The following is a 27,747-nucleotide window of genomic DNA, read 5'->3' on the forward strand; positions in this document are numbered from 1 at the left end:
AAACATTTGCATGAAACATTATTATTGATAATGTCAGTTTAAAAAATATATTTCGTGCCTGGTTTTGTTTTTAGTTAACTATAACCTAAATGACTGATTTAACTGAAGGTATTATTTCCTTTCACCAAGTCATTTTACACCATTAATAGCCTCACACCTAAAATAATAAGCATTTAAGCTGGAGCTCTCAGCTGGAGAACAGTATTCGTGATGCTCCGCCTTACATCCACAGATGTCTATCAAATCTGATGTTAAATTTAAGACAACGCTGAAACCATTACATATCAATATTATTTTCTGCATATGCACCACTATCAGGAAAACCAGCAGAATTTTATGTGATTGCTTGATTTCAAAAGTGTGATTTCAGCATTAGATTATGAAGCGGTTTTACAGGTTTCCTTTAGCAGAAGGTCTTGTGTTGCTATACAAATATTTACTGCTGTCAAGTAATGCACAGACACTACAGCGAGCAGCTGAAGACATGATTTCCTGTTTTGACACCGTCCACATCAACAATAAAACAAGCCGCTCTGCAAAGCAGGTGGAGACACCTACTGAACATATTCATGCCTATTGAAGCTCTGAGGCGTCCTTTACAGCTGCTGGATTAGACAGGGTTGACCTGCTTTGCCCTTTTAAAGTCTGTTCCTTTTAATTACAATTTGAATCAGTGGAAAGTCATTACATTACATATTTTTGCAGTTTAAAATGGGTTTCACTGTTTATATAATTTTTTATAAGCTAAACGGTTCTTATTAAAGGTTCTTTTTTAACCCATTTAAGCCGACCAAGTTCAGAGTTGCCATTTTTCTTTAATAAGTAATTTTCTACATGTCATCCATGTTTAATTTCTCAATGATATAAAAGCAAAAAACCAAATAAAAGAAAGAAAATAGTAAATGAATTGAATTCCTGTCACGTAAGGCTTTTAAACTTCCCAACAATGCAAAATGGAGGCAAACCTTTCCAAATAAAGGCAAATTACTTTTTGTTCACAAATATATACCAACATAATCATGAGGGTCTCTAGAGTCATCCAAACAAAACAAATCTCTTAATAAATATATAGTTTTATTGTTTACAAAAATAACATGTGGACATCGCCATAGGAAACTCATTAAATCTCTCAAAATCTCAGCTCTTGGGATCATTCAATAAACAGCTTGAGCAGCATCACTTACTAACTTGTTTGACTATTTCTGATGATTTTCTAGAAAAAGTATCAAAAACCTGAAGAAAATAAATACAAAATAATAATAAATATGTTCATATAGGACACAAGGCTACATGCATGAAACCATTTAGAAAAATTTGGGCACAAATAGGTTAAGAATATATATATATATATATATATATATATATATATATATATATATATATATATATATATATATATATATATAGTTAAAGTTAGAAATATTAATATTATTAGCCCCCTTTTGATTTTTTTTATCTTTTTAAAATATTTTCTAAATTATGTTTAACATATCGATAAATAAATAAATAAATAACAGTATGTCTGATAATATTTTTTCTTCTTGAGAAAGTCTTATTTTTTATTTCGGCTAGAATAAAAGCAGTTTTAAATTGTCTAAAAAACATTTTAGGGACAAAATTACTAGCCCCTTTGAGCTATTTTTTTCTTCAATAGTCTACAGAACAAACCATCCTTATACAATAACTTGCCTAATTACCCTAAGCTGCCTAGTTAACCCAATTAACCTAGTTAAGCCTTTAAATGTCAATTTAAGCTGTATAGAATTGTCTTGAAAATTATGAAGTAAAATATTATTTACTGTCATCATGACAAAGATAAAATAAATCAGTTATTAGGGATGAGTTATTAAAACTATTATGTTTAGAAATGTGTTGAAAACAATCTGCTCTCTTAGACAGAAATTAGGGGGGAAAATAAACAGGGGGGCTAATAATTCTGAATTTATATATACACATAGATAGATATCATCAAATTAATTTTGTTGGCAGAATGAGTTCACTTACAAGACATTTTAACTCAACAACAAGTAGTAATTTATTGTCACTGCACTTTGGAAGCCTATGTAGGCTTTACATTTACATTCACTTTGGAGGCTTTACATTTACTTTGCTTTTTACAAGCATTCTAAGAAGAGTAGATTGCTTTTTAATATGCAATGGCACTACAAAAATACTGACAAATCATTTCTATGCTTCTGTGTTTATATGCTTGTTATGACGTGCCAATAACTGTTTAACAGCATACACACAAAAATATAACGATTTTCCAAAATTTCCAGTCATGGACATTCATCACAGGGTACTACGTGTTCTTATTTTTCATATAATTCTAAAACATTTTATTGATCAGAGTATTATTGTTGACAACTATTTTGAGAAAGGAACTTTTGATTTCCAACCCATAAACACCCCCTACCCCCACATCAAAGGGTAAATGAATTAACCATCTACCAGCCTCATGTGCATGTGCATTCATTATTGCACATTGTGCGTGACAATACACCCTCATAATAGCCTGACTATACTTTAGCTTTACAACATGATTATGTTGACCCAGTTAAAATGGCAATTTTATAATATGTGATATAATGTCTGAATACCATTACAACATCCTTTTTGGATGAATGTGTGAATACATATATTCCAACAAACCGTCTTAAATACTTTAAATAATTTACATTGGCTGTTGTGCATGTTGACATGAGGAAACTGTGTGTTGACACTAAGATTTTAAACATTTAATTGAAAGATGTTTGATATAATTCCATATGTATGTTCTGCATGATAAGACTGTCTTTATAAGAGCAGTGTACAAGTTTACATTTAATGGAACCTGATTATATTTTTGGATTGTGCTGGATTAAATTTCAAAACAAAAGGCAGTAGCAGTAGAGTACTGCAGGAATAACATTAAAACCTGAATGAACACTGTAAAAATTATAATCTAAAAAAACATTACAACAGGTATTGTTATATTATGTAAGTTAATCCGGTTTTAGCTTTATTTACCTATCATGCACCTATTATGCAAAATCAACTTTTGAAAGTTGTTTGGATAGAAATGTCAGTAAGTATACTGTGTACACAGTCATACAGGAGTGATATAAACACAAGTGTCTTTTTTATTCCCTGATGTTAAAACTAGAATCAAAATCCCAATCAATTTAAGACCCACTGCACCATGAGAGTGCGGTTTTCCCCACCTACTGATATTGATTGGCAGAAGCATCTCAGCAGGCACAACATGATATCAGATTAAAGTTGTACCTCAATATAGAGGGATGTTGCATTTTAGGTGGAAATGAAATGTCAGACTGATGTCAGTCTCCAGCGTCGGAAAGATGTTGGATTTTGGTTATAAGGTGTTGGCTCGATATTAGATTTTGGTCACTTTCCAACAACCTAAAATCAACTAAATATCAACTTCATTTGACGTCGTTACTTAACATCAAAATAATGCTGTCCTTAGATGCTGGCTAGACTTTTAGTCACCTGAAATCAAGACCTAAATCTAACCTAATTTTACAGTTTTTCTTGTTTGCTTTGTACTGGTTAAAGAAACTAGGTTCCACTTCATTTTCATTGTCACTATCCCAGCAGAGCAGAAGACACGTCTTTCAAATGTGTAAACCCTTTCTCATTGGGTTGACACATTTTCCCCACCATTTTTCAAAACAGTTAACACGCATGTCATTCAAGCAGTCCAAACTCTATTGTTTTAGCTATGGAAAGCAAACAGAAACCATCTATTCCTAACCATTAGAAACTAGCAAGATCAGTATGAATTCACTGAAGCACCGGTTTGACACTCCTTCATACAAATCTTCAATTATCAGTCTGCAAACATTAAAAACAGTGGAAGGTCTGTGTTGTTCTATGCCAGCATAGATGGAGGAGGTCAATAGTAGCTATTTCCTATTCCTGTATTTGTTTACATGTGTTTTCTGTAATATTGACAGTATTTTATTACTTTTGTCTGTTTTTTTTCTGGTTTTTTTTCAGAATTTCAGTTTTCAGCCACAGTTTGAAAAATGTCATGAATTCAATATAAATTTAATCAAAGCATTTCTTATTCTGGATCCAATTCTTTGCAAAAAGGCAAATTTGACAGCCCAAATAGAAAGACGACAAATGCTATTGGCAATAGGCTATAATGTCAAGCAATGGTGCACTGGTTTACTCTGAGTTCTGTATTTTGTTGTCCATTGTGTAATAATTAATTGAAAGAGCTCATATACTTGTTTGCAAGTTGTGTTGTTTGAAGGTAAAACTAGCTTTTGTTGCATATTGTAAAGGTTTTGACACGGTATGTGCGTTTCGCAAGCAAAATGTGTCATTTTGACCATGAGTGCCGCTGTTTAGGTCTGTGTGTTAACTGTTTTGAAAATGTGAAGTTTCAGTTGACGACTGCATCAAAGCAATCAAGGAAAACCGTAACATCTTACAATGTTGTGTGCCTGTTGGGGTATTACTATGTCTCAGTATTAATGCATATTATCATATCCACAAGACAAGATTTACAAACAAATGGGGGTTAAAAGATCTGTTCCAACTTTCTGAGATCACAGTGCACCTCAAGAAACAATAAGTGGTACATTTTGTATTTTTAAATAACATTTTGGTTGAAGATATACCAGAGCTATGCAACTGATTTAATCTGATTTGTGTTCCGATTAGCCTTTTGTCCACTGGGGTTTTACACTCATGTAATGTACACGATAATGGGAAAACAATGTGTCTAAGGTTTATGCTAAACCCATTTATATATGCTGATCTCTTATTATTTATCTGTTCAATTCAATTCAATTCACCCTTATTTCTTTAGCGCTTTTACAATGTAGATTGTGTCAAAGCAGCTTCACATAAAAGATCATAGTAAACTCAAACAGTGTAGTTCAGATTTCAGTGATTTCTATGCCTAGGTATACTTGATTTGATTTTCTTTATAATTTCATCCCAATCATCTAGTGACTTATAAAATACACAAAACAGGTTTAGTAATCATGTTTTTTGATAGGGATGATTTACACTATAGAGTAAAATAATAAAATATTTTTTATATATATTTACCACAGAAGTAAATGTCTCCGGCAAGATGTTCTTTGTATCCCAACAATCAATCTGGGATCATTCGAATTGGGAAGAAAATACTGCTAAGGGGGCAAAAAGGTGAAGATAACATACCATGCTTGTATGCATACTTCATTAAAATAAACAATTAAATTAGATTAAGTACATTATACTATATGGAACAGTTAAAACCAGCTAGATCCAGAATCATATATACTTTGATGCAGATGTGTTCTGTACACTTAAAATTAGAGATCTGCTGCTTGTTCAAACTAATTATTTAAAGTGAGCTGAATCAACACAATTCTTGAGTTTCTTTGGGGTTTACGTAAATCTTTTATGTTCAATCCACTTACATTTATTAACACAATTAAGTTTGCTTTATCAATTTGTGGGACAACATGAAGGAATTGTGTGGAACCTTGCATTTTTTACAGAGTACCTGCGTTATGAGGATGTGAGCGGGTGCAGAATCTCTCTAGCATCTGTTTAAGCCCAAACGACAGAACAGGTTGTACTTTTTGCCCGTCTCATCTCACCAGCTATTGGGTCATGGAAAATCTGACTGTCCTCCTATTTCCGCTTTGATGATGCTGCGTGAGTCAGGCTTTAATGCACTGGTTCGTGGCTGCTGTTTTGTCCAATCCGATCATGTGTGATGATGACATAAGTGGCAGTATGACATCAATGGATTATGCATGATAAATATCATCTATTTGCTCACATTTCAGATCAGATTATCATAGCACCGAAGCACTAAAACGAAGCACTGGAGTTCTTTCAGGATTATGTAAGGAAGCAAAAAAAAAAAAAAGAGGATTACTAACATAATGGTATTAGATGTGGCAAGTTAGGTCATTCTAGAATAGTTATAAAAAATCAGTATTTAAAAAAAAAAAATTTAGCAAGTCATTTTAAAGTATTATGACGTAAGAGATTCAAGGTGAATGCTCCTGCTGTTTCTTTCCATTAAATAAATGTGACTGGTGACCCCATCCTGCATCCAAATATTCCAGCATTCATAGCATCATGTAAAAAACGTAAAAGTCCTGTATGTGAGCTAAGTAATACCTTCAAATTCAGTTTCATAAAACAGTAACCAAAAAGTAACTGGGTGACCTACAACTCTCATCAATATTCTGAAATGTGCATCTGACAGACGGTATTATACACAAGTCCACAGGAGAGAATTTGTCGATGATGTTGTGAAGCGGATGCTGTATCACGACAAAGATGAACATTGTGGATTTATAACATCTGTACTGCATTCATAAGTCACACATTTAAATTACTATAAAGGTCACAAAATAATATTTATTATATTTTTAGCACAGTCTAAACCTTAGCCTTCAAATGTGTATCCCATTCAATTGTGTGTGAATCACCTGCTCAACACATTCAATTCATCTTCATTTCTAAGCGCGGTTTATTTACAAAATAAATTTGAGAGGATCATGTGCTTGTGATTGATAAAGGTTGGTCTCGCATCAGCTAACGCATCATGCGCCATCTTTAATTTAAAGAATTCCCTCCCTTCCACCCCTACTCCTCCTCCATTTTCCAAACAGGATGGCACGGCAGCCCAGTAGTTAGCACTTTTGCCTTACAGCAAGAATGTCACTGTTTTCAGTCCTTCCCAGGCCTGTTGGCGTTTCTGTGCAGAGTCTGCATGTTCTCCCTGTGCTTGCGTGGGTTTTCCCTGGTTTCCTCCTACTGTCTAAAAACATGCACCAGAAGTAAATTGACTAACCCAAAGTGGCATCATAGACGAACTCTTAGTCAGCTATCTCTCATAGCATTTCCTAATTCATTAACCACAACAAGTAGGGGAGTTCTCGAGACCTGCAGTACCTGAGCTCAAACTCCCCTCTCGCCCTTCAAACAAGAGGCAGCCCCACGCTTGAGGATATTCTAAGCTCAGGGCTCTCTCACAGGAAAGCATGCCAAACATGCTTTATTATCAATCATCAGCTAAGTGTGAACTCTTGAAAGCGCATATTACAGTATAGATATGTTAGATTTTAACATAGATGAAGAATAGTGGATATAAATTTCAGCTTGAATCTGGCAGACAGAAGAGTAGTGGTAATTGTTGGTGTATTTCTAGTTAAATTTAAACTGATTCAGTCCAGTTTAGCATAAATATCACTATTAAAGTTCATTCCGGTTTCTTTCGGATCAATTAGAATCAAATATCACTGTTGAAGGCTAATTCAATAGAAAGCAGCTCCACCAGCCCCAACCAAACAAGCCAGAAGCAAGAGTGGCAAGAAACAAAAAGCTTCACCAATTGATGAAATTGAAGAACAAACCTTAGGGGAAACCAGGCTCTTCTCCTCTGGGCAAACGTTGAAGGCACGAGAACCTTGAGGATAAGGTCCAGGTCCACATAGTTCAACAGGCAGGTGTTCAGACTAGCAGACAGGATCAAAACACAGGCTCGTCTGTCGCTGGGGTATTTGCAGGAATCAGTCTTAGGCTCACAACTCATTTAAAACCATTAAATCTATGTGCTCTGGATACAGGTCAGAAGAATGTTTATGTGAACCTCAGGATGAGGAGAAAGAGACAGACAAACATAAGTGTGGATGCCATACAAATTGTTTTCTTTTTCAAATATTTCTCAAATGAATTTTGAAAGCACATTTGTGAGCAAGGATATATTGTAATGTAAAACTGTAATGCAATGTATATATTATATAGCACATTTATCATGTATGGCCATACACTCAAAGCATTTTCCAATCATGAGGGGGGTCTGTCCACTCCACCACCAGTGTGCAGCATCCACCTGGATTATGTGATGGCAGACACAGGACAGCGACGCCAATGCACTCATCACACATCAGCTATAGGTGGAGTGTAAAGATAGTGATGAAGCCAATACAGTAGATGGGAATGATTGGGTGGCCATGATGGGTAATTCCAAGTTAAACTGCATGATTTTAGCCCCAATTTTAACTCGCCAACAGGTTTTGAGAAATCGCAAAAGCCTGAAATCACAGGCAAATCGGAGCTCTTTTATGAAATTAACAATCACACCATGTGAACTATCAAAGATGCGATCTGAAAGAAACGCAGTTCAATCACCGACACCCGTGAGATGATTGGCAGGCTAAATATCTGGATCTGTCGGGATTCAAATTATGCCATGTAAAACGTGTTCTGATTGAAAATAACATCAGCTATTACCTACAGCCAACGAGAGAGCAGCATCTACTAGTATGGCTATCTGCAGGCCAGCGGGAGGAGAGAAAAGATTAAAAAGTGCTTATTTTCAGTCTATTTGGACCCAAGAAATGGAAGAAAACTAGTGAAAATTTGTCAGAACCACCGGTTTGATGTGTCATCTGAGCAATATCACAACTGGGTCGAAAAAGAAAAACGTTTCAGAGAAATTATGAATTCCCTTAAAAGGCCAAATGAGCAAACTAAGTACATTTTCTACCCCACTAAAGGCTTCTTTCTCGTTATGTAGGTAACATAAGATATACTATGTCACCTTGCATTGTTTCCATGTCACTTCTCACGTGTGTTTGAGTTTGCAGACCAAGACAAAGTTGTTGGCAATTCTTTCTATTGTAAAGTCATTCAGTTAGAAACCCTGTCTGCGATCTATCTTACAGTGTAAACAAAGCAGCGACGAAACGCTATCCAAGATAGTCATGCAGTGTGAACTCGGCATAAGGGCTGATGGTGGAAATTAAGCCATGGACACTGGGGTTACACTCCTACTCTTTACAAGAAGTTTCATGGGATTTTTAATTACCACGGAGAGTCAGGACCTCGCCTTAATGTCTCATCTGAAAGACAGCGCTTACTGACAGTATAGTGTCCCCTTCACTATACCGGGGCATTAGGACTCACACAGACCGAAGAATGAGTACCCCCCTGCTGGCCTCACTAACACCATTTTCAACAGCAACCTAGTTTTCCCATGTAGTCCCCCATTCAGGTCTGAATCCTAGACTGTAAAAGTTATGGACGTAGTATACGTGACGTCACCCATAGGTTTCTGAAGAATGCAAATGAAGATACAAGTGAGCTTGGCAAACCATCACCATTTTGTTTGCGTGCCACTGCACTGACAAGAGGTAACCAAACTAGGGCAAAGAGGCGGCGGCGGGGCATGAGCGGAGCTACAGATGCCTGCTAGCATTTTGCTTAGATGGATTTTCTTTAGGAGAAATGCTTAATATTCATTATCTGTGACTTGTTTCTGTTCTGACGACATGTGCTTGGTTGTGTACTAAATAATGAAGTGTTTAATCTTTTAAAAACACTGTTGTAATACGTTGAGCCACTGAAAATTGTTTGACGATGTTTTTACAGAAGGAAAAGGCAAATTACTTCCAAATACTTCAAATATAGTTTGTGTTAGTAAATACAAGGCTATTTATATAATCCGGTTATAACACTGTATGACGTTTCAGATGACTGTTCTATAACATACAGCAAATCAATGTCAGATTCTGGAGTGCATTACAGGTCTGAAGAAAAATATAAATGATAAATTATCTTAAGTAAAACAAAAAAAATGTATAGAGATGATAAGTATATAAGAATTTCACTCACCTGGGAAATGAAGACCACTTGAATGGTTTGTGAGCATGATTAGGTGCAAAGCATGCCATTTTATCTGATAATTGTAAGAAATAATTCCAAAAGGTACTTGACTGTGTAAACATTTGTCATAAAACAAAACAAAAATACAATATATATTATGAGTTCAGCGTCTTATCAGCCGGAATCAGACAAGACGGTGACCAGCAAGACTGTCACTCAAGTGGCCACCCCTTAATTATGCACACTTAATATAAACAAAATGCATGGGTTATAAAAAAAATCACCCCTCTCACATTTGTCATGAAGGGTACACTTGTACACTATCAATAAAAGTGTACAAGTGTGAAATTGTACACTTTATCAATAAAAGGTTTAGATTTTTAAAAACACTTGTAATACATTGAGCCACTAAAGCATTGTTCTAATGACATTTTTTTAAAGGAAGAAAATATAAATTACTTCCAAACACTTTAAATATAGTCTTTGTTAATGAATGTAAGGCTATTGATGAAATGCAGCATAACACTGTATGACAATATTTCAGATGACTGTTCTAGAGCCTACAGCTAATCAATCTGTCAAATTCTGGAGTGCATTCAAGTTCTAAAGAAAATTCTAAATGATCTTAAGTAAAACAAATACATTTATAGAGATAGTATATAAGTATATAATTTTACTCACCTGGGAAATGAAGGCCACTTGAATGGTTTGTGAGCACAATAAAGTGTCATTTTATCTGATAATTGTAGAAAATAATAAAAAAAACAACTGACTGTGCAAAGCCACAACAAATAAAAGAAAAATATGGTGTATGTGTCGAGCTAAGCAGCTAATCAGCTGGAATCCGCTGAGGTGAAGCAACCAGTGAGATCTAGCTGTCACTCAAGTGGGGCCAACCTTATTTATGCCAGCTTAATGTAACTTAATATAAACAAAACGAATGAGTTATAAAAAGTTCAGCCCCTCACAGTTGTTATGAAGGGTACTATAAGCTATATGAACAAAATTTTTTTTTGTACCAGGCTGTAAACACCTTTTTATCTGCTGTAAAGTTGGCCATTTTAACTTTAGGCTCAATTTTGATGAATTGCAGTTTTAGTTACTTCCGTATTAGCTTCACGAAGGAGAGCGGGAGGTTGCCTCTTGGTTATTACACAGCGGATGCCTTTCCAGCCATAACCCAGTACTGGGATACACCCATACACTCTTACATTTATACTCATACACTACAGCCATTTTAGCTTATTAGTTTGACCTATAGTGTATGTCTTTAGCCTGTGGGGGAAACGGGAGCACTCAGAGGAAACCCACGCCAACACAGGGAGGACATACGAACTCAGAAATGCCAACTCACCCAGCCGGGACTCGAACCAGTGACCTTCTTGCTGTGAGGCAACAGCGCTACCCATTGCATTACCCCTATATGACACCAATCATTGTAATTATAATTACATATATCATTATAATCAGTTTAAGCATTATGTCCAAGCATGTTTTACAGTCTTCAGTTTACTAGTCTTCATTGACTGAGGCAAAAATACACGAAAAAGTTCTAAATATGACAAAATATTCATTAAGCATAATTAAAAGAACATTTATTTAATGAAACTATTTTTATTTTGCTTCATCTAAACAATGTTCTGTGAAAAGAAACATCAGGCGTCCAGAGCATTAGCAGCAGCAGAAGAAAAAACTGTTTAAACAGCTATTTTTACATGTAGCCTTGAAGGCACCAGCTGTGCGCTTTGGGCCTTAATTGAGCCATGAAACTTCATATTTGTTTACTAATCAAAATACTCGATGTACATGTTCCATTTTCACATCAATTTCTCATCTAATTTGTCCAACACCCAATTAGACTTCTGACAGTGTTTTCATTTGTCATTTACATCTCGTAAGCTGGAATGTCGCACTTAGCATGGGGTTCCTAATGAGTGACTTATTTACTCGAAGGAAATACGAGCAGGACTTAAGATAACTCTGAGTATGCAAATCAACAAGTTATCTTGAAATGTGGCACAATGTTCAGCAGTTGTCAACTAAAAAGTGGCAAGCTATCAGTACAACCAAGTACTGATAAAGTAGGCTACTACTGAAGCAAATAAGGTTGATTTGCATGTATGTATGAATGAATGAATGTTCGCTAGTTACAATTGAGAGTCTTTATGCCTGTTTGTGGGCTCTCTTTTTGTATGAGAAAGTCTCTGGATGCAGCATTTTGCTTACAGGCAGATTGTTATCAGGGTAAGTGGTGTATACCGGAGGTTCCACACTAAATCAACTGATGGTTGGGATAGAAACTGTTTCCATAGTCTCAGCACTGAGCCCTTGCACACTTGACCGAAGCCTGTGTCCAAACGCTGCTCTGCCAAGGCCATCAGCGAAGTGGGGGAGGAACATTGGAGCTGATAGCCTCTGTGACTTCAACAGCTGTCAAATGGACTTGTTCCCAGAGTCCTATATGAGTTTGTCCTGTTTGTGCCACACCGCTTGTAACTGATTTAGAGCATCTTAATCCTATGTAAAAGATTGTATGTGCACATTCATTCTTTTCTACTCCACAAACTTAACAAAACACAAACAAGTTACAAACAAGCCTGAGAAGGAACTGGCGTTAATGCTGAAGCACTTAGAACAGGTTCACTGTACTTAGGTACAAAACAAACAAGTCTGTGTTTGATCTGTCTGATACCACAGTTTATGAAAAGGGTGGTTCTCGGCACACAACCACGCTTGCTCTACAAATAAAGGTTGCAAATGGAAGGGTTAAAAGCCTAATACTGTAGGAAATGCTCAAATTGTTCAACAAAAGATTCTTCATTTGCTAATATTTTGTTCTTTAGATAGCAGGTTTAAATGGACATTTGAATTAATATTATAATGTTAATATTGAATTAATAGTATAAATTAATATTTTCTGCTTATTCACTTATGCAAGATGATTCGGGGACTTTTATTACTTCAATAGAACACTATGAAGCTTTTTAATCTTAAAAGATAGCAAAGTCGATGATTATCAGCACATTTAGAGCAAAAAGAAACACACAAAATAGTTAATATGGCTCTTTGTGAAACATTAATGTTATTTTGAAGTGAACTCAAACCTGAGATGATCTTTTTTGTTTTGAACAGAGAGGCTGTAGTTTTTAACTGGTCAAAATGCTACTTGTGCTTGTCCTGGATGCTGCAATGTACACTCACCGGCAACTTTATTAGGTACACTTGTCCAACTGCTTGTTAACGCAAATTTCTAATCAGCCAAACACATGGCAGCACCTCAATCCATTTAGGCATGTTGACATGGTCAAGACGATCTACTGCAGTTCAAACTGAGCGTCAGATTGGGGAAGAAAGAAGATTTAAGTGACTTTTGGTGCCAGATAGGCTGGTCTGAGTATTTTAGAAACCGCTGATCTACTGGGATTTTCACGCACAACCATCTCTATGGTTTACACAGAAGAGCCAGAAAAAGAGGAAATATCCAGTGAGCAGCAGTTCTGTGGGCACAAATGCCTTTTTGACACCAGAGGTCAAAGGAGAATGGCCAGACTGGTTCGAGCTGATAGAAAGACAACAGTAACTCAAATAACCACTCGTTACAACTGAGGTATGCAGAAGAGCATCTCTGAATGCACAACATGTCCAACCTTGTGGCAAATGGGCAACAGCAGCAGAACACCATGCTGGGTGCCACTCCTGTCAGATAAGAACAGGAAACTGAGGCTACAATTCGCACAGGCTCACCAAAACTGGACAATAGAAGATTGGAAAAACTTTGCTTGGTCTGATGAGTCTCGATTTCTGTTGCGACATTTGGATGGTAGGGTCAGAATTTGGCATGAACAATATGAAAGCATGTATCCATCCTGCCTTGTATTAACGGTTTAGGCTGCTGGTGGTGTAATGGTGTGGGGAATATTTTCTTGACACACTTATTAGGACCAATGGAGCATGATGTCAACACCACAGCCTACCTGAGTATTGTTGCTGACCATGTCCATCCCTAGACCAGTGTACCCATCTTCTGATGGCTACGCCCAGCAGGATAACGCGAAATGTCATAAAGCGCCAATCATCTCAGACTGGTTTCTTGAACATGACAATGAGTTCACTAAACACAAATGGCCTCCACAGTCACCAGAACTCAATCCAATAGAGCATCTTTGGGATGTGGTGGAATGGGAGATTCGCATCATAGATGTGCAGCCGACAAATCTACAGCAACTGCTTGATGCTATCATGTCAATATGGACCAAAATCTCTGAGGAATATTTCTAGTACCTTGTTGAATCTAAGCCACTAAGAATAAAGGCAGTTCTGATGACAAAAGTGGGTCCAACCAGGCACTAGAAAGGTGTTCCTAATAAAGTGGCCGGTGAGTGTATATAAAAATGTAAACAGTTTGGTGCATGTGCAAATGTTGTTTTTAATGATCAGTTTCTTTCATGCTTTAAAACGATTCATGTCTCTAGACAAAAACCACAAGGCTACATCTGCAATAATTTGCATGAACTATCCCTTTAAAAAGGCGACTAGTTGTTTATATCCCATTTCTATAAATGATAAATGCATAACGTAACAGTAAACCAGAAATGTTGCAACATTTCGTTATTGCTTTAATAATGAGAAATGCAACAATCACAAACTAATAATCTCCAACAATAACCTCCAATGCATTATATATCTCAATAAGACATAACCGTAAAGATCTTAAAAGTATTTAAATTATATTTATGCAAGGCTCATTTGAAACGCAAAGCTCTATGCAAATACTACACAGCGTTCTGACTTGATAAAGTGCCGTGGAGTTAGTATCAATTCTGTCATCTCTGCAGGAAACCCACACTATGTCTCTCTCTCTCTCTCTCTCTCTCTCTCTCTCTCTCTCTCTCTTAAAAAAGAAACCCATTGAACGTAATCGTGTAAACAACGGCAAGTGCCTAACGTTAATGTAAATGCACCACATAACTTCGTCCACTTTTCAAATAAAGCATACCATGCATAAACTAGAGTTTTATTTGCCTACACCACCTGTAGCAGCAACACCAATAGCAGTATCACAGCCCCCCTATTATCATCATCTGAAAGAGTGCAGAAAGTTTCAGATCGCTATTTCCGACGCTTCTGCCAGCTCATGGATGACTCGAGGCAAAGCGGATCCCTCCTTTGATTGGCCACAAAAGCGCTACGTGGACATCTAGCAGCAACAGGTAGAGCGCGTGACCGTTATCATTTCATTCTGACCGCGGCTGTCAGGACGGCAACAGCGCTTCACAACTTATTATCGCTCTTCGCAAGGCTCTTATCGCGCACACATCACCTTGGTGGACATTCATTTCTAGGTAAGACTAAACTTTTTTTTCTACTGAAAGCAGTGTTGACTGACAGCCTGTGACACAGCAGTGACAACGTGCTGTGGCACTGTATATTTTACGGGTGTAATAATTCTTGTTTGTGGTTTAATGTTCAATATCGTTATTAGTTTACAGTATATGAATTTTGAGTTTTAGAATTTCTGTATGATGATTGAGGTTATAATAAACCGAGCAATTATGGCTTATCTTAGGCTAGCCAACACATTAGGCTAATTACACATTATCAGTAAATATCTCTTGTAGTCTAACAAGTTAGTCAGTAAGTTGCTACAGCATGCTTAATTTATTTTCACTTAATAAAATATCCACTTATAATTATTGGAAAAGCATCATTTTCTCCATCCAACAATAAAAATTTTGTGTGATGCATCTGTAATGTTAATTTAAAGAGTTCAGGCGCAAAAACCTCTAAAAGCCATTTGATATTTTCTTCTCATATTAGCATTTTTCTCTAACTCTTCTGTGTTGGCTCAGAAATTTACATTTATAGTGACGGATAAGTTATTTTCATTGCCTTTCAAGTGAAATAACTAAATATAAACAGGAGGCTGAGAAAAATTCTCATTTTCGGAGAACATTTTAGAGGTTTTTGCATCTGAATTCTTCATTTGTTCATTTTAATATCAATATGTTATCAAGTAATCAGGATTCTTCTTACGTATCTTTAATAAATATTTATGGTAATGTTTATAAACTTTAGTTACCTACGGTAGATTTTTTTTAAATTATAAATTTGTGACTTCAACCTTTACTAATACATTATTAAAAACTGTATTTGTAAAGCTTAAAGTATATGTTAAATATAGCACAGCTAAGCTAATATTAATTAAAAGTTAAACATTAAAAAAATGTATAAATGCAGTACAAATGAGACCTTGTTGTAAAATGTTGCTCCTTTGACAGAGATAAACATTATTTTTGCTTCAATCAAATGTCAATGTTATCATTTTAGGGCCTACACCAGGGTGTGGGTGAGTCAAGTATGAAGTCCAAAGGAAAGGGGTCAAAGCGGGGCAGACAGTCTTGGGCAGAGCAGGACGACCCAGACTTTACGCTGGAAACAGAGCCAGGTTCCAGCGAGCAGGAGGGCTCAGAGGCGTCCGTCAGGCTGGGTGGGTCATGGAGAACACTGAGAGGCGAGGGGCACAGCCGCACCCGTGTGGGCACACGACGAAGGCGGCAGCATGGCAACACTAAAGAACGCAACGTCCGCAGGCTGGAGAGTAATGAAAGAGAAAGACAGAGGATGCACAAACTCAACAATGCCTTTCAGGCCCTGCGAGAGGCCATTCCTCACGTCAAAACAGAAAAGAAACTTTCCAAGATCGAGACTCTCACATTGGCCAAGAATTACATTAAGGCCTTAACCACCATCATCCTGGGCATGTCTAACGGCTGCCTGCCTGACGCTGAGAGTCAGATGGAGGCTAATGCCTCGCGGCTGCTGCAGTGCTATCAGCAGCATCTACGGGAAGAGGGAGAGGAGGATCTGTCCAACTACCTGAACCACATTCACAGCTTCAGCCAGGACAGCTAACACACACTGCACACTACAGACTCAGTGAGCGCTCAAGGAGAAATGTAAATATGTGTATGATGAAGATAATGATGATGAATATCAGCTCTTAAAGGGTGAGTTGAATGCTCTGTCATCACTTATTCACGCTCATGTCATTCCAAACCAAATTTGTTGATCTTTGGAACACAAGCTTAGCATTATAATCAATATGGCAATGGTAAAGTGTTTGGTCTTAGTGGAGTAGAACTGCTACACTGCTGCTAATTTGATCATTAGTGCAAACTTGCTCCTGCCAGTATATTCACAGACATGCTGCCACTGTTTTTCGCTATGCATTATGGTAAGGTACAGCACAGGGGTGCAATTCTGAAAACCATCGTTAGCCAACTAAGGTCGCAAGTTGCATCGTTACAAACATAGTTTGTTAATATGGCATTTCCCAAATCTGTCGTTCCAACGAACATTCGCAAACTGCATCGCAAACTTGTACACTTGCAACTACACCTCTAGAGCTGTAGTTAGAAACATAGTTCCTGCCTGTGTTCTATTCCCAGTTATCCCCCTATTTCTGGAGGGGTTTAAGTGTCAAATTGTAAAAGTAGACTTCAAATATATATATATATATATATATATATATATATATATATATATATATATATATATATATATATATATATATATATATATATATATATATAACTATTCTACTTAATAATAATAATAATAAAAATTATTATTATTAAGTAGGATTTTTTCTTCATTTTTTAATAAATAGCCTACTGTAAATTAGGCCTACATCCATTAACGATTTTTATGATTTATATATGAAATTAGAATAAGTGTTAGCATAGGGATTTTATATCATAATCAAAATATTGTCAATAATATTTGTAAAGGAAACATATATATAGGTCCTATATGTGTTGTTTACATATATTATAATTAATATGGAAATCGAGTGCATGTTTTTTCCAAAACGAATATCATTTTTTTTTATTGCGTGTGCATGTAAAACAATATAATTTGCACAACAAATATGTTTTTTTTCTCTAAAGAAGTTGTTATGCTACCCTGTTTAGCATTATTATGGACGTTTTATGTTATAACTAACGTGGTTAAAATGATGGACCTGCGACAGAGAAACTACGATTTTGGGAAACACTTGTCACCACATCGTTCTTTTCCCAAACGATGCATCATAATAAGATAGATTAGTATTAGTGCTTAGTACAGACGTCCACTGAATTGTTTTTTGTACTACATAAATGCGAATGCTGTTGTAAAAACACTCTGCTTTCTCCAACTGTCCAATTTTTTTAAAAAGCACTGAACACTCACCATTGAATGTAAAACACACAGTCAGCACCTTGCTACGCTGCCGCCATTTTTAAAAACATGGTGCTTCCATTGACAACAACAACAGAAAATGTTAAGCTCGTGTTTCTGCAGCACAAAAATGCTTTGGTGGACACTCGCCCTTAAAGTGGGTAGGATTATAGTTATAGATCCTTTACTGCCATGACTTCCTAAAGAAAGGATCTACTCCTTGGCTACTAACAAGAGTAATGTCTGGACCTCTTCTACTGACCACACGCTGCTATTTTAGCTCTCTTTAAAAATAGTAGTAGTCGTGTGGACCAACAACACACCGCTGCTGACTATTTAAATATAGTGGCTTTGGTCTTTTGTGACGCAACTCCAATAACAATAGTAGTAATGATTTTCTTGAACCAATCAGCAATGAGCAATGTGTATACGACTCGGCCAAGGAGGCACTGAAAAAAGTATCAGGGATTTGGTATGGAATGCAGTAGAAAAGACAAAGAACTGCACCATACTACACAGTGGAAAAGTGCCTTGAGATAAAACCTCTGTAGCAGATTTACACACAGATGGAGAATAACTAAAACGTTTGGCAGATTACTAGCAAAAACTATGCAGATGTAAATAAATGCTGAAGGGCAAACTAATTGGCTGCTGTAATAGGATTAAGCTGATAAATGATATTATATCGAATCGCGATAAAATTTATGTCAATAACAATGGGAATTTAAAAGTTTGTTGATATTAGAGACATACTGCATTTTCAGCCACCGAAAATTTATCGGCCAAAAATGTTATGCCGGGTATTGTTGAGGTACTTTTTTATATCTGGAAGTATTAACAACTTATATCGAAATATATGGCGTTATCATTCAATATGGAAAACAATTATCGAGATTGCATTTTTGCCATATCGCCTAGCCCTATGCTAATGTGACAGCAAACAATTACCTGTGCCATATAGATCATGATGTGCTTAGAAGCAGATTGATTAAAATATCAGTCTGCGCATGCACGAGTTTAATGACAGAACTAAAGTATATATTTTGAATGAACTTTAGAACTTTTCAAAAGCATTTAATAACTTTTTTCATTCAAATTGAGTGGTGTAAGCCTTTTGCTAAATATTACAAACATACTTATATATGTTTTTATTCGCATTTAAACACTGATAAAAGCAAACAATCAAATCTGGCCACAGAAGCTTAAGTATGTGCAAATGTGCAAAAACTAATGAGGTTTGTTCTTGAACACCAGCTATATTTGGGGCTTTTGTTTATGTTCATGATATTGAGCAATTTTGTGTGAACAGACCATTTGAAAGGGACAGAAATCTCTCAAGTTTAATCATACATATCTTAATTCGTGTTCCAAAGATTAAATAAAACCTCATGGGTTTGGAAGGGGATGACAAGTGATGATGAAAATATGACAGTTTTCATTGTGAATTTAACTAACCCTTTAAGATATGGGTCTCTCAAACTCAATTCCTTGAACGCCGCAGCTCTGCACAATTTTGCTCCAACCCTAATCAAACACAGCTAATCTAGTAGTGTCTGTTAGTCTTGAACACCTTGATTACTTGGATCAGCTGTGTTAGATTACAATTGGAGCAAAACTGTGCAGAGCTGTGTCCCTCCAGGAATTGAGTTTGAGATCTTTGCTTTAAGACAACAAAAAGATCCATTTAAAAAACCTGTTAATGTGTTTACAAGCTTAATTTGGTCCATTAATAGGCTTGTTTATGTACAGAATATGTGCCATGTGGATGTTATTCAACATCATCAGTGCTAGCCAGATGGCAAGTAACTTTTTATATTATTACGGGACACAATCTGCCAGTCTTTCATGTATTTCACCCACACATTACAAATACATCCTTTGTCCATTAAGCAAAATGTCAGTGGAGCAAAACACACTGCATGGACATAAAAACTTTTCAAGTTTGGAGTGATGTAAGGGAGATAAATTAATATCATTAACAATATTTGGGTGAAATATTTTAAGTATTCATTCATTAATTTATTTTTGGCTTTATTATTCTGAGGTTGCCACAGCGGAATGAACCGCCAACTTGTCCAGCACATGTTTAACGCAGTGGATGCCCTTCCAGCCGCAACCCAGCACTGGGAAATATCTTAAGTATCTCATACTAAAAATACAAACTCTTATCTAATAAAACTCTTTGGATTATGAAGAGGATATGCAGAGCCTTAATGTAACACACCATAAAATACCACAAAACAACAGGTTTTGTTCATATAGTGAAAGTCAAAGGGGTTAAAAACAACAAGTTCATTATATAAAGACCCTCATTCTATTAAAAACGCAGCTCTTTGAAAGAAGATGCTTTGTCCATATAGTAAAAATTAATGGGGTTCAGACCCCATTTACTTTTATTCTAGAGTATAGACAATGTCCTTTTAATATAATAATATACATTTAACTTTAGGATGAACTATCATATTAATATGTGTTAGTCATATTATGAGTTATTCATATTAAAATGCAAACATGTGAATCAGATTTCATATTTATTGAGGACACAAACCATGCACACATGACACTGGGAGGAGTTTACTGTAAACACACTGACTCCACTGTAGTTATTTGTCTACATTAAATAATTTAAAACTATATTTTCCTTTTGTCTTTCCAGTAGTTTCTCTCATGGCTGCATATCATGTCTTTATATGTACAGAAGCGACCTTAAATAATGCCCATCACATTAGGACCATAATTACTCTTAAATAATCCAAATTTATACATCCACATGTACAACATAACTTAGCAGAATAAAATTATTCCCCCTGATAAAAAGATTTAGTAGAAATACTGTTACTTTTTGAAATTTGTGCTGCCTTTAAATGGAATTATATCACTTGTATATCTATGTATCGATGAAATATGTTGACATCCTGAGAAATGTTGTTTCGCAACATTGTCTTCACATTGTCAAATGCAACCTTAATATTGCACTCTTTCCTCCACAACAGCTCAGTAAGTTAAGTTACACTACCATTCAAAACTTTGGGGTTGGTAAGATTATTAATATTTCTTTTTTAAATTCTCAATTTGAGTCTTGAAGGAAGCGTTTAAAGAAGATTTTGATGCTCACCAACAAAGCCAAAATACAGTAAAAATATGTAATATTGTGAAATACTTCCTTTTTTGATACTTTCTTTTAATATATTTATTTCTAAGCAGTTGTTAATAGTTTTTAGTGTCACATGATCCATCAGAAATAATTTTTATATGCTGATTTGATGCTTTTTACGCTCTAAGAATCTTGATTAATTAAAAGTCCTAAGAATTAATTTAAAATAAATATAATTTAGTATTTTAAAACTCCTTACTGTCAACTTTTCGGCCAATTTGATGCACCCTTACTGAATAAAATTAATATTAAAATCTTCATTCATTCATTTTCTTTTTGGCTTAGTCACTTTATTAATCTGGGGTTGCCACAGCGGAATGAACCGCCAACTTATCCAGGATATGTTTTACACAGCAGATGCCCTTCCAGCTGCAACCCATCACTGGGAAAAATATTAAAATCTTACTCACCCAAAAAGTTGGACGTGTAGTGCGTTTGTACAGTATCACTGTGCTGTCTCAGCCTTCAACTAGAATAACTACCGATAACCAGATACAAGCAGATGCTGAAAGTATTACAAACTCTTTTACGCTGATGCCACTGCAGCCGACCTGTGAAATCCCAGAAGCAGGTGTTTGTTTAAAACTGTTGTGTGTGTGTGTGTGTGTGATGTTTAATATAAAATGCTTGTAGAGTGTCTTCAGTAGCTTACACTGTGATGTTTGTTTTTTGTATTTAATGCCCCTGGATTCAAATAAAGAATCGAAACTGCAAATGTGTTACTTGACCACAGACCAATAAATAAACGCTAAATTAAGATCCTCTAACTAACCAATGTAAAAAGAAACATTATGTGAGTGTTTAAAAAGTAGAACAAGTTATCTATGAGAGCCCTCAAAGCAAGAAAACATCTTTCAAGCTCAATTCACCTAAACTGTCCTCTACAGGAGCTTGAATCCAACCCTTTTCCGAATGGGAGTAAGAGATCTGCCTTTTACGTGAGAAGTGCTACAGAAAACAATTGATGTCTACAGTAGAGAGAGGGTTAGCATGAAGAGCTCAACAACCCACTGGGTTTCCGTTGGGCTCTGGCTGGTTCCTGGTTAGCAGTGGACTGCGTGCTGCTGTTTGGTTGCTGCCGCTGTTGGTCATGGATGGCATCATGATGCGAGGAGCCTCCATGGCATTTCCTCGGACCGTTATGTGATCCCATCCACCCTGAAACAAACAGATGATTTTAGGCTGGGAACACACTGAATGATTTTTAAGTCTGGTAAGATTTTCAAAATGAAAGAGAACACAACAATAATGAACAATGTTTTGCTCGTGTAGTGTGTGGTGTGGTGTGATAATCAGATCTTCATCCAGAGTCTGCAAAATCTCTGCAGACTTGAGAATAGACATGGCAAAATAGACAAATGAATAAACATTGCCACAAATTGACAAGCTGTTCCTAAAATTATTTCATGTTGTGCTGTGCCATGGCATCCCAAGTGGCCCCATATAAATACCCAGCAGGCACACAACATCACAAGACGTTATATTAGGTTTAGGTCATGACGTCAGTTGACCAAAATTCTAGCCAGCGTCTAAGGACAACGTTATTTTAATGTCCAATAATGACATCAAATTAAGTTGATATTTGGTTGATTTTAAGTTGTGTTGGAAAGTGGCCAAAATCCAACGTCTGATTTAATAGTGGTAACATCCACACAATGTCAAAGTATAACATGATTACATATTGATATTCGGTTAATTTTAGGTAGGGCACATTGTGCATTGACGTTGGGCATTGACGTCAGCCTAATGTTGGGATCTAACGTCAACCCGATTTTGATTTCCAAACAAAATTCAACATCCTCACAATGTTGGCGTCTGCTGGGGTACAACGTCAATAAAACGCCATTTTGATGTTGTGTGCCCGCAGGGTAATGTACTCAAATTTAGATTTTACACAAAATACACCTTTTTGTTATAAGAGACTTGGTTGTTTTGTACAGCACTGTTTGAACTAGCATGGCATCCCCACATGTAAAACTGCTTTAAATTTTAAAGTGCCCCGTTATGGATTTTAGAAAATGACCTTTCGTGCAGTGTCTGATACAGTTCTGTGTGAATGAACACATCCAGCAGAAGTTTACATTTTAAAGTGCACTGTGTATAAAGTATAGGTGGGCATAAAATAATCTTTTAAATCTAGATTAATCTTGGAATTAATCTCGAAATTAATCTAGATTAAAATGGTTCATTTAAATTCTGCCAAAGGCATTCAGAATATGTGTGCTACCCAAATAGTAAGTCTTTGAGATTGGGTTTCTCAAGCCAGTTAGCGTAATAGACCGGGGGCTCATCTCCTGTTTCCCAATGCATCAGAAACTGCTTGAGAAACTGTTCTACTACGATAATTGGTGATGAAAATAAATTAACATGAATTTTGAACTACAGGCCTACATAATCTTGAAACTAAAGTCATAACTGAACTAAACAGAACTAGAATTAAGACATGTGGAGTGTGCTTTTTTTTTTATTCTATTTGGTGTCCGTTATTAAATTCCATAATACTCTCACTAGTCTTTACTCTTTATTTGCGTCTAATACCCCAGTTTGTTATGAAGGCATGAATTAAATGTTCATGAGTTAATGTGAAACTGCCGAACTGCAGTTAAAGTCAGGCATCCTGCTGATTTGATTTAGAAGGGCACTTTTTTGTCAGATGGCTCACCGGTCAGGAATACATCCGTGCTAAAATATCCCCAGCTCCCAACCCAACTTTGAGAATAGATTAAGAGCAATATTTTTTATCATGCGATAAGAGTCTCACGTTAAAGCAGTACATTAACGCCGATAATGACCCATCAATAGTATAAAGTTATTAACTCTCAAAAAGAAATAGCCATTAAAATGAATCATCTTTCAATTGAATCTTTAGCCGAATAAAATTGTCCACCCACTTCTTGTGCATGCAGATTTGGAAAAACTGGAACCCCCCTCCTTCAAACACTGATTGCATTATTATGTGAAGATGCTCTGCAATGAAAGGGAAAATCGATTTTACTGTTTAAAAATTAGGCTGTGAGGAATAAATGGTTAAAGGTGCAGTATGTAAATTTGACACCCAGTGGTTGAACTAGGTATTGTACTTCTGGATCAAAACAAACACAAGTGCAGGTTGCCAGATTGAGGACAGGAGCAAGTGATTTAAATCGTGTTCTAAATTAAAGCAACGGCACCCGATAGAGATATATTTTTCATATTAAAGGGAGTTTTTGTCCTAACCAACACCTCAAAATAATATATAATATTATATACGGCTAAAAATTAAAATAATATTAGAAACGGCTTCTATTTTTCACAGGTGAACAACAGAAAACTGACAATGATCACCTCAGCTACACCTCATGTGCTTTATTCAGTGTTAAATGATAGCAATGTGAGTTTAGATGCCATTTTACATTATATTTATTGCCATATACTGAAAGCTGCAGCAGATAGTTCACCTCAGATCTTGAAAATAAAATAAACCGTTTGAAATTGAACTTTAGAACTGTGACTCAAAACCAACACATATGAGTGATTTAGCATGTACATTTAATAATGTTAAAGAGTTTTAATATGTGTTATTTAGATTATAAACCTTACCATTTTGTGAGTATGTGCATTTTTGTGCTTCTGAAGGGCTGTATATAAATTTCTGTCAAGGTTTGTTTGGTGCAAACAGGCAAATTACTCATTGTGTATCTCGTCATGAAGCGTGTTGTTAGGACATGCGGTTACAATGTAACCTGCTCACCTAATGCTTACGTTCATAATATTTATATTATTTGCTAATTAATAACCTCATGTGGAACTCTGAATCTGCTTGTCATTTTGGAGTGTGCTACTGTCCACCGGAGGTTGCATTTCAGTCGCGGACGCATGCTTTAAGAGCCTTTCTGAATGAATGAATAAATGAAAAACGGGGTTTTCCAACAAGGCAATCTGGGGTTCTGAAATATAATTAGCTAAAGTTGCAGTGAGCAGGTTAAATTACTAAAACAAAAAGTGTTCCGGTAAGGAAAACACATTTTCAAAGTAGAACATCAGACTACAGCATTGTTTTTCAGATAGAGAAGAATGTTCACTTAGCACACTTCTTACATATCTGCTATTTTATGCTTTAAAAGATTCAAATACTTACTTACTGCACCTTTACAATATATATATATATATATATATATCTATATATATATATATATATATATATATATATATATATATATATATATATATATATTTATAAAAAAAATACCACAGTATAGACACAACCTCTTGTTTTGTTACTTTTATTTTATTGATGACTGCTAAAGCAACTTACCCTATAACATAGGATTCACATAACGTAAAGTAGGAGTTTGGAAAACTCAATCGCTGAACAAATCTTATGGGAATTGTTGGGGTAATTAGATAAAAAATAAATGCAAATGATAAGACACTAAAAGTGTTTTTGAACTTGCGTACATATTAGCCTGTTGTTAGAGACCCCCAAAACCAAAACATGAACTTTTATAATCCATAATTGGGGCACTTTAAATGACAAAGAATTTTTTTCAGGAAAAAAACAACAACAATCTAATAAAATTTAATTGTTTTTACATAATTTTCTCCACTATAGACTAGTTATGCTGATGTCACAAACCTTACTGATTAAAACCTGCCTCCAAAATCCTGTATTTGTGCAAATTATTGACTAAATCAGGATGAAATGTTTTATGTTTTATCTTGTAAACATGCACACTGTAAACCATGTTCTGAACAAACTAATTCAAACTAACAATTCAGGGCACATTTGTGTAATGGTCATACTGTATAGTGTGTGGTTAGAATATTCAGAATAATCACACACACTATATGGATACCCTATTTTACACATTAATACTGAAACATACTTTGGACTTCAATATGACATCAGCAGTGCTCACCCCAATGCCATAGTCCCATGAGTGTCCTTTTGGCTCCATTGGCAGCACTCCTAGCCGGCGACACACAGTGCCACAGCTCAAACTGTGACTGCCCTGTACCTTATCTGCAATAATCCACACCTTCAGAAACACACACACACACACGCACGCAGACGCGCACGCATACACATACAGTCATTTAGCATCGCAGCAAACCTATTGGCTGTAACAACTAGTTAGAAGGGGAAATGGTCTAGACCTGATCCAGAGGTCCCACAGACACCTTGCGCACATTATTGGAGATGTGTTCCCATGATGAGCCCTGAGGGTAACTGGGCATCACACCATGTCTGTACCACAGATTACCTGTTCATACAACACCACACACACAAACACACGATTATTAGTTTTGCATTGATGTTCAAATAATATTCGTCCATTTTCATATGTATGAATGTCTTGAGACTGTGAACCCAAAAAATGAAAATTCTGTCAGCAACTACTATACTTCTACTTTTTCTAAACGTCTTTGACTATTTTAAACAATGTTGGAAACAGAGTTACACAAGGTTTAAAGACACTCATAAAAGTTTGAAATCTTGAGTGTGAGTAAATGATGACATTTTTTTCCTTTCTGGATGAACTATTATTTAAAAAAAAAAAAAAAACTCCAAACCCTTTAAAAAAGACAGTTAAATTGTTGAAATTCACCATTATTGAATCCCTCCAGACCCGGAGATTAGCCGAATTGGAGCACATTTAGCTTAGCTATATTGTCCTAGACCAGGGGGGTCTAAACTCGGTCCTGGAGGGCTGGTGTCCTGCAACTTCTTTCAACACACCTTCCTGGAAGTTTCTAGTATACCTAGCAAAAACTTGAGCTGGTTCAGGTGTGTTAAATTGGGGTTGGAACTAAAATATGTAGGACACCAGCCCTCCAGGACAGAGTTTGGACATCCCTGTCCTAGACAATAACAACCTTTCATTCTCCGTCGGTCTTATTACATGGTGTAACAACAGAAGAATCAAGCTTTAAATAAGATAATGATTAAAATCCTTTAGTCATTTTTGAGCTAGATGCTAATGGTCTAATCCGATTAAATGATTTATGCTAAGCTATGCTAAAAGTGCTCCTGCCAGACCCACTGGATGAATTAAAAAAAAGTTGTAAATTCAATTTTGTTTAACTCTAGAGGATTTGTAGAGGAGCCTATGTCCAAAAGATAAGTGGGGTGTTTCTTTAAATAAAGCTTTACAGTGGAAAAGAATCACATATTAGGTAAAAACATTTTTTTGATTTATTATTTTTTATGTGCAAAAAAAAATGCATAGTAAAAAAAACATGTAAATTTAAATAAAGTGAAGTAAATGTGAGTGAAAGTTGTGACGTGGTCGAGTATGGTGACCCATACCCATAGCATTTGTCCTCTGCATTAAACTCATCCAAGTGCACACATAGCAGTGAACACACACCCAGAGCGAAAAGTAAAATACTTAAATGCAGTGCTAAAATACTAAAAATGGTCAATTATTTTATATTATAATTTAAAGTGATAAATAATAAATAAAACATTATTCAGATTTAAAAATTATAAGCCATAACATTTTATACAGTATTTAGACTCGCAATTATATAAATATCTAACAAAATTGTAAACATTCAAACGTTTTACAAACAGGTAGTAATGAAAACTAGGTATGCATCGATCACGATACTTGGATCAGATATCAGTTCGATACCGCATATTTTTGCTGTATCGGGTATCGGCCAGCTGGTACATTTAAAAACTGCATTCAGATTGGTTTTACTTTCATTTTCTCTCAATGTGCGATCAGACAGTAACACACAAGAGTTTTATT

The 27,747-nt window shown here is 35.9% G+C and overlaps 3 protein-coding genes across 8 annotated transcripts in view; 1 reads left to right on the forward strand and 2 right to left on the reverse strand.

Annotated features, from left to right (window-relative positions):
- The window catches only part of ccz1 (CCZ1 vacuolar protein trafficking and biogenesis associated), a 171,492-nt gene that overhangs the window by 85,424 nt on the left and 58,321 nt on the right, over window positions 1-27,747 (reverse strand). The gene's annotated exons all lie outside the window — the stretch shown is intronic.
- Window positions 14,873-16,917, forward strand: bhlha15 (basic helix-loop-helix family, member a15). The gene is given in 2 exon segments (NM_001077652.1): window positions 14,873-14,978; window positions 15,964-16,917. A coding segment is annotated over 1 exon segment (555 nt). The 5' UTR covers window positions 14,873-14,978; window positions 15,964-15,993; the 3' UTR covers window positions 16,549-16,917.
- Window positions 20,371-27,747, reverse strand: part of tecpr1a (tectonin beta-propeller repeat containing 1a) — a 52,680-nt gene continuing 45,303 nt past the window's right edge. For 5 of the 6 annotated variants that reach the window (XR_015504011.1, XR_015504010.1, XM_087276056.1 and 2 more), the window contains 3 exons: window positions 26,147-26,253; window positions 25,909-26,028; window positions 20,371-22,168 (listed from right to left, as the gene is read on the reverse strand). Coding sequence is in view for 4 of the 6 variants with exons in the window: in XM_087276056.1 (XP_087132182.1) it covers window positions 22,010-22,168; window positions 25,909-26,028; window positions 26,147-26,253 (386 nt within the window). In the remaining 2 variants the exon portion in view is untranslated. Of the gene's footprint in view, window positions 22,204-25,857; window positions 26,029-26,146; window positions 26,254-27,747 lie in introns of all 6 variants that reach the window. The other variant, XM_087276058.1, reaches the window with a different exon arrangement.

The sequence above is a fragment of the Danio rerio genome, chromosome 12 (genome assembly GCF_052040795.2).
Source record: "Danio rerio strain M-AB ecotype USA chromosome 12, GRCz13ab, whole genome shotgun sequence".
In the NCBI taxonomy this organism is placed as follows: domain Eukaryota; kingdom Metazoa; phylum Chordata; class Actinopteri; order Cypriniformes; family Danionidae; genus Danio; species Danio rerio.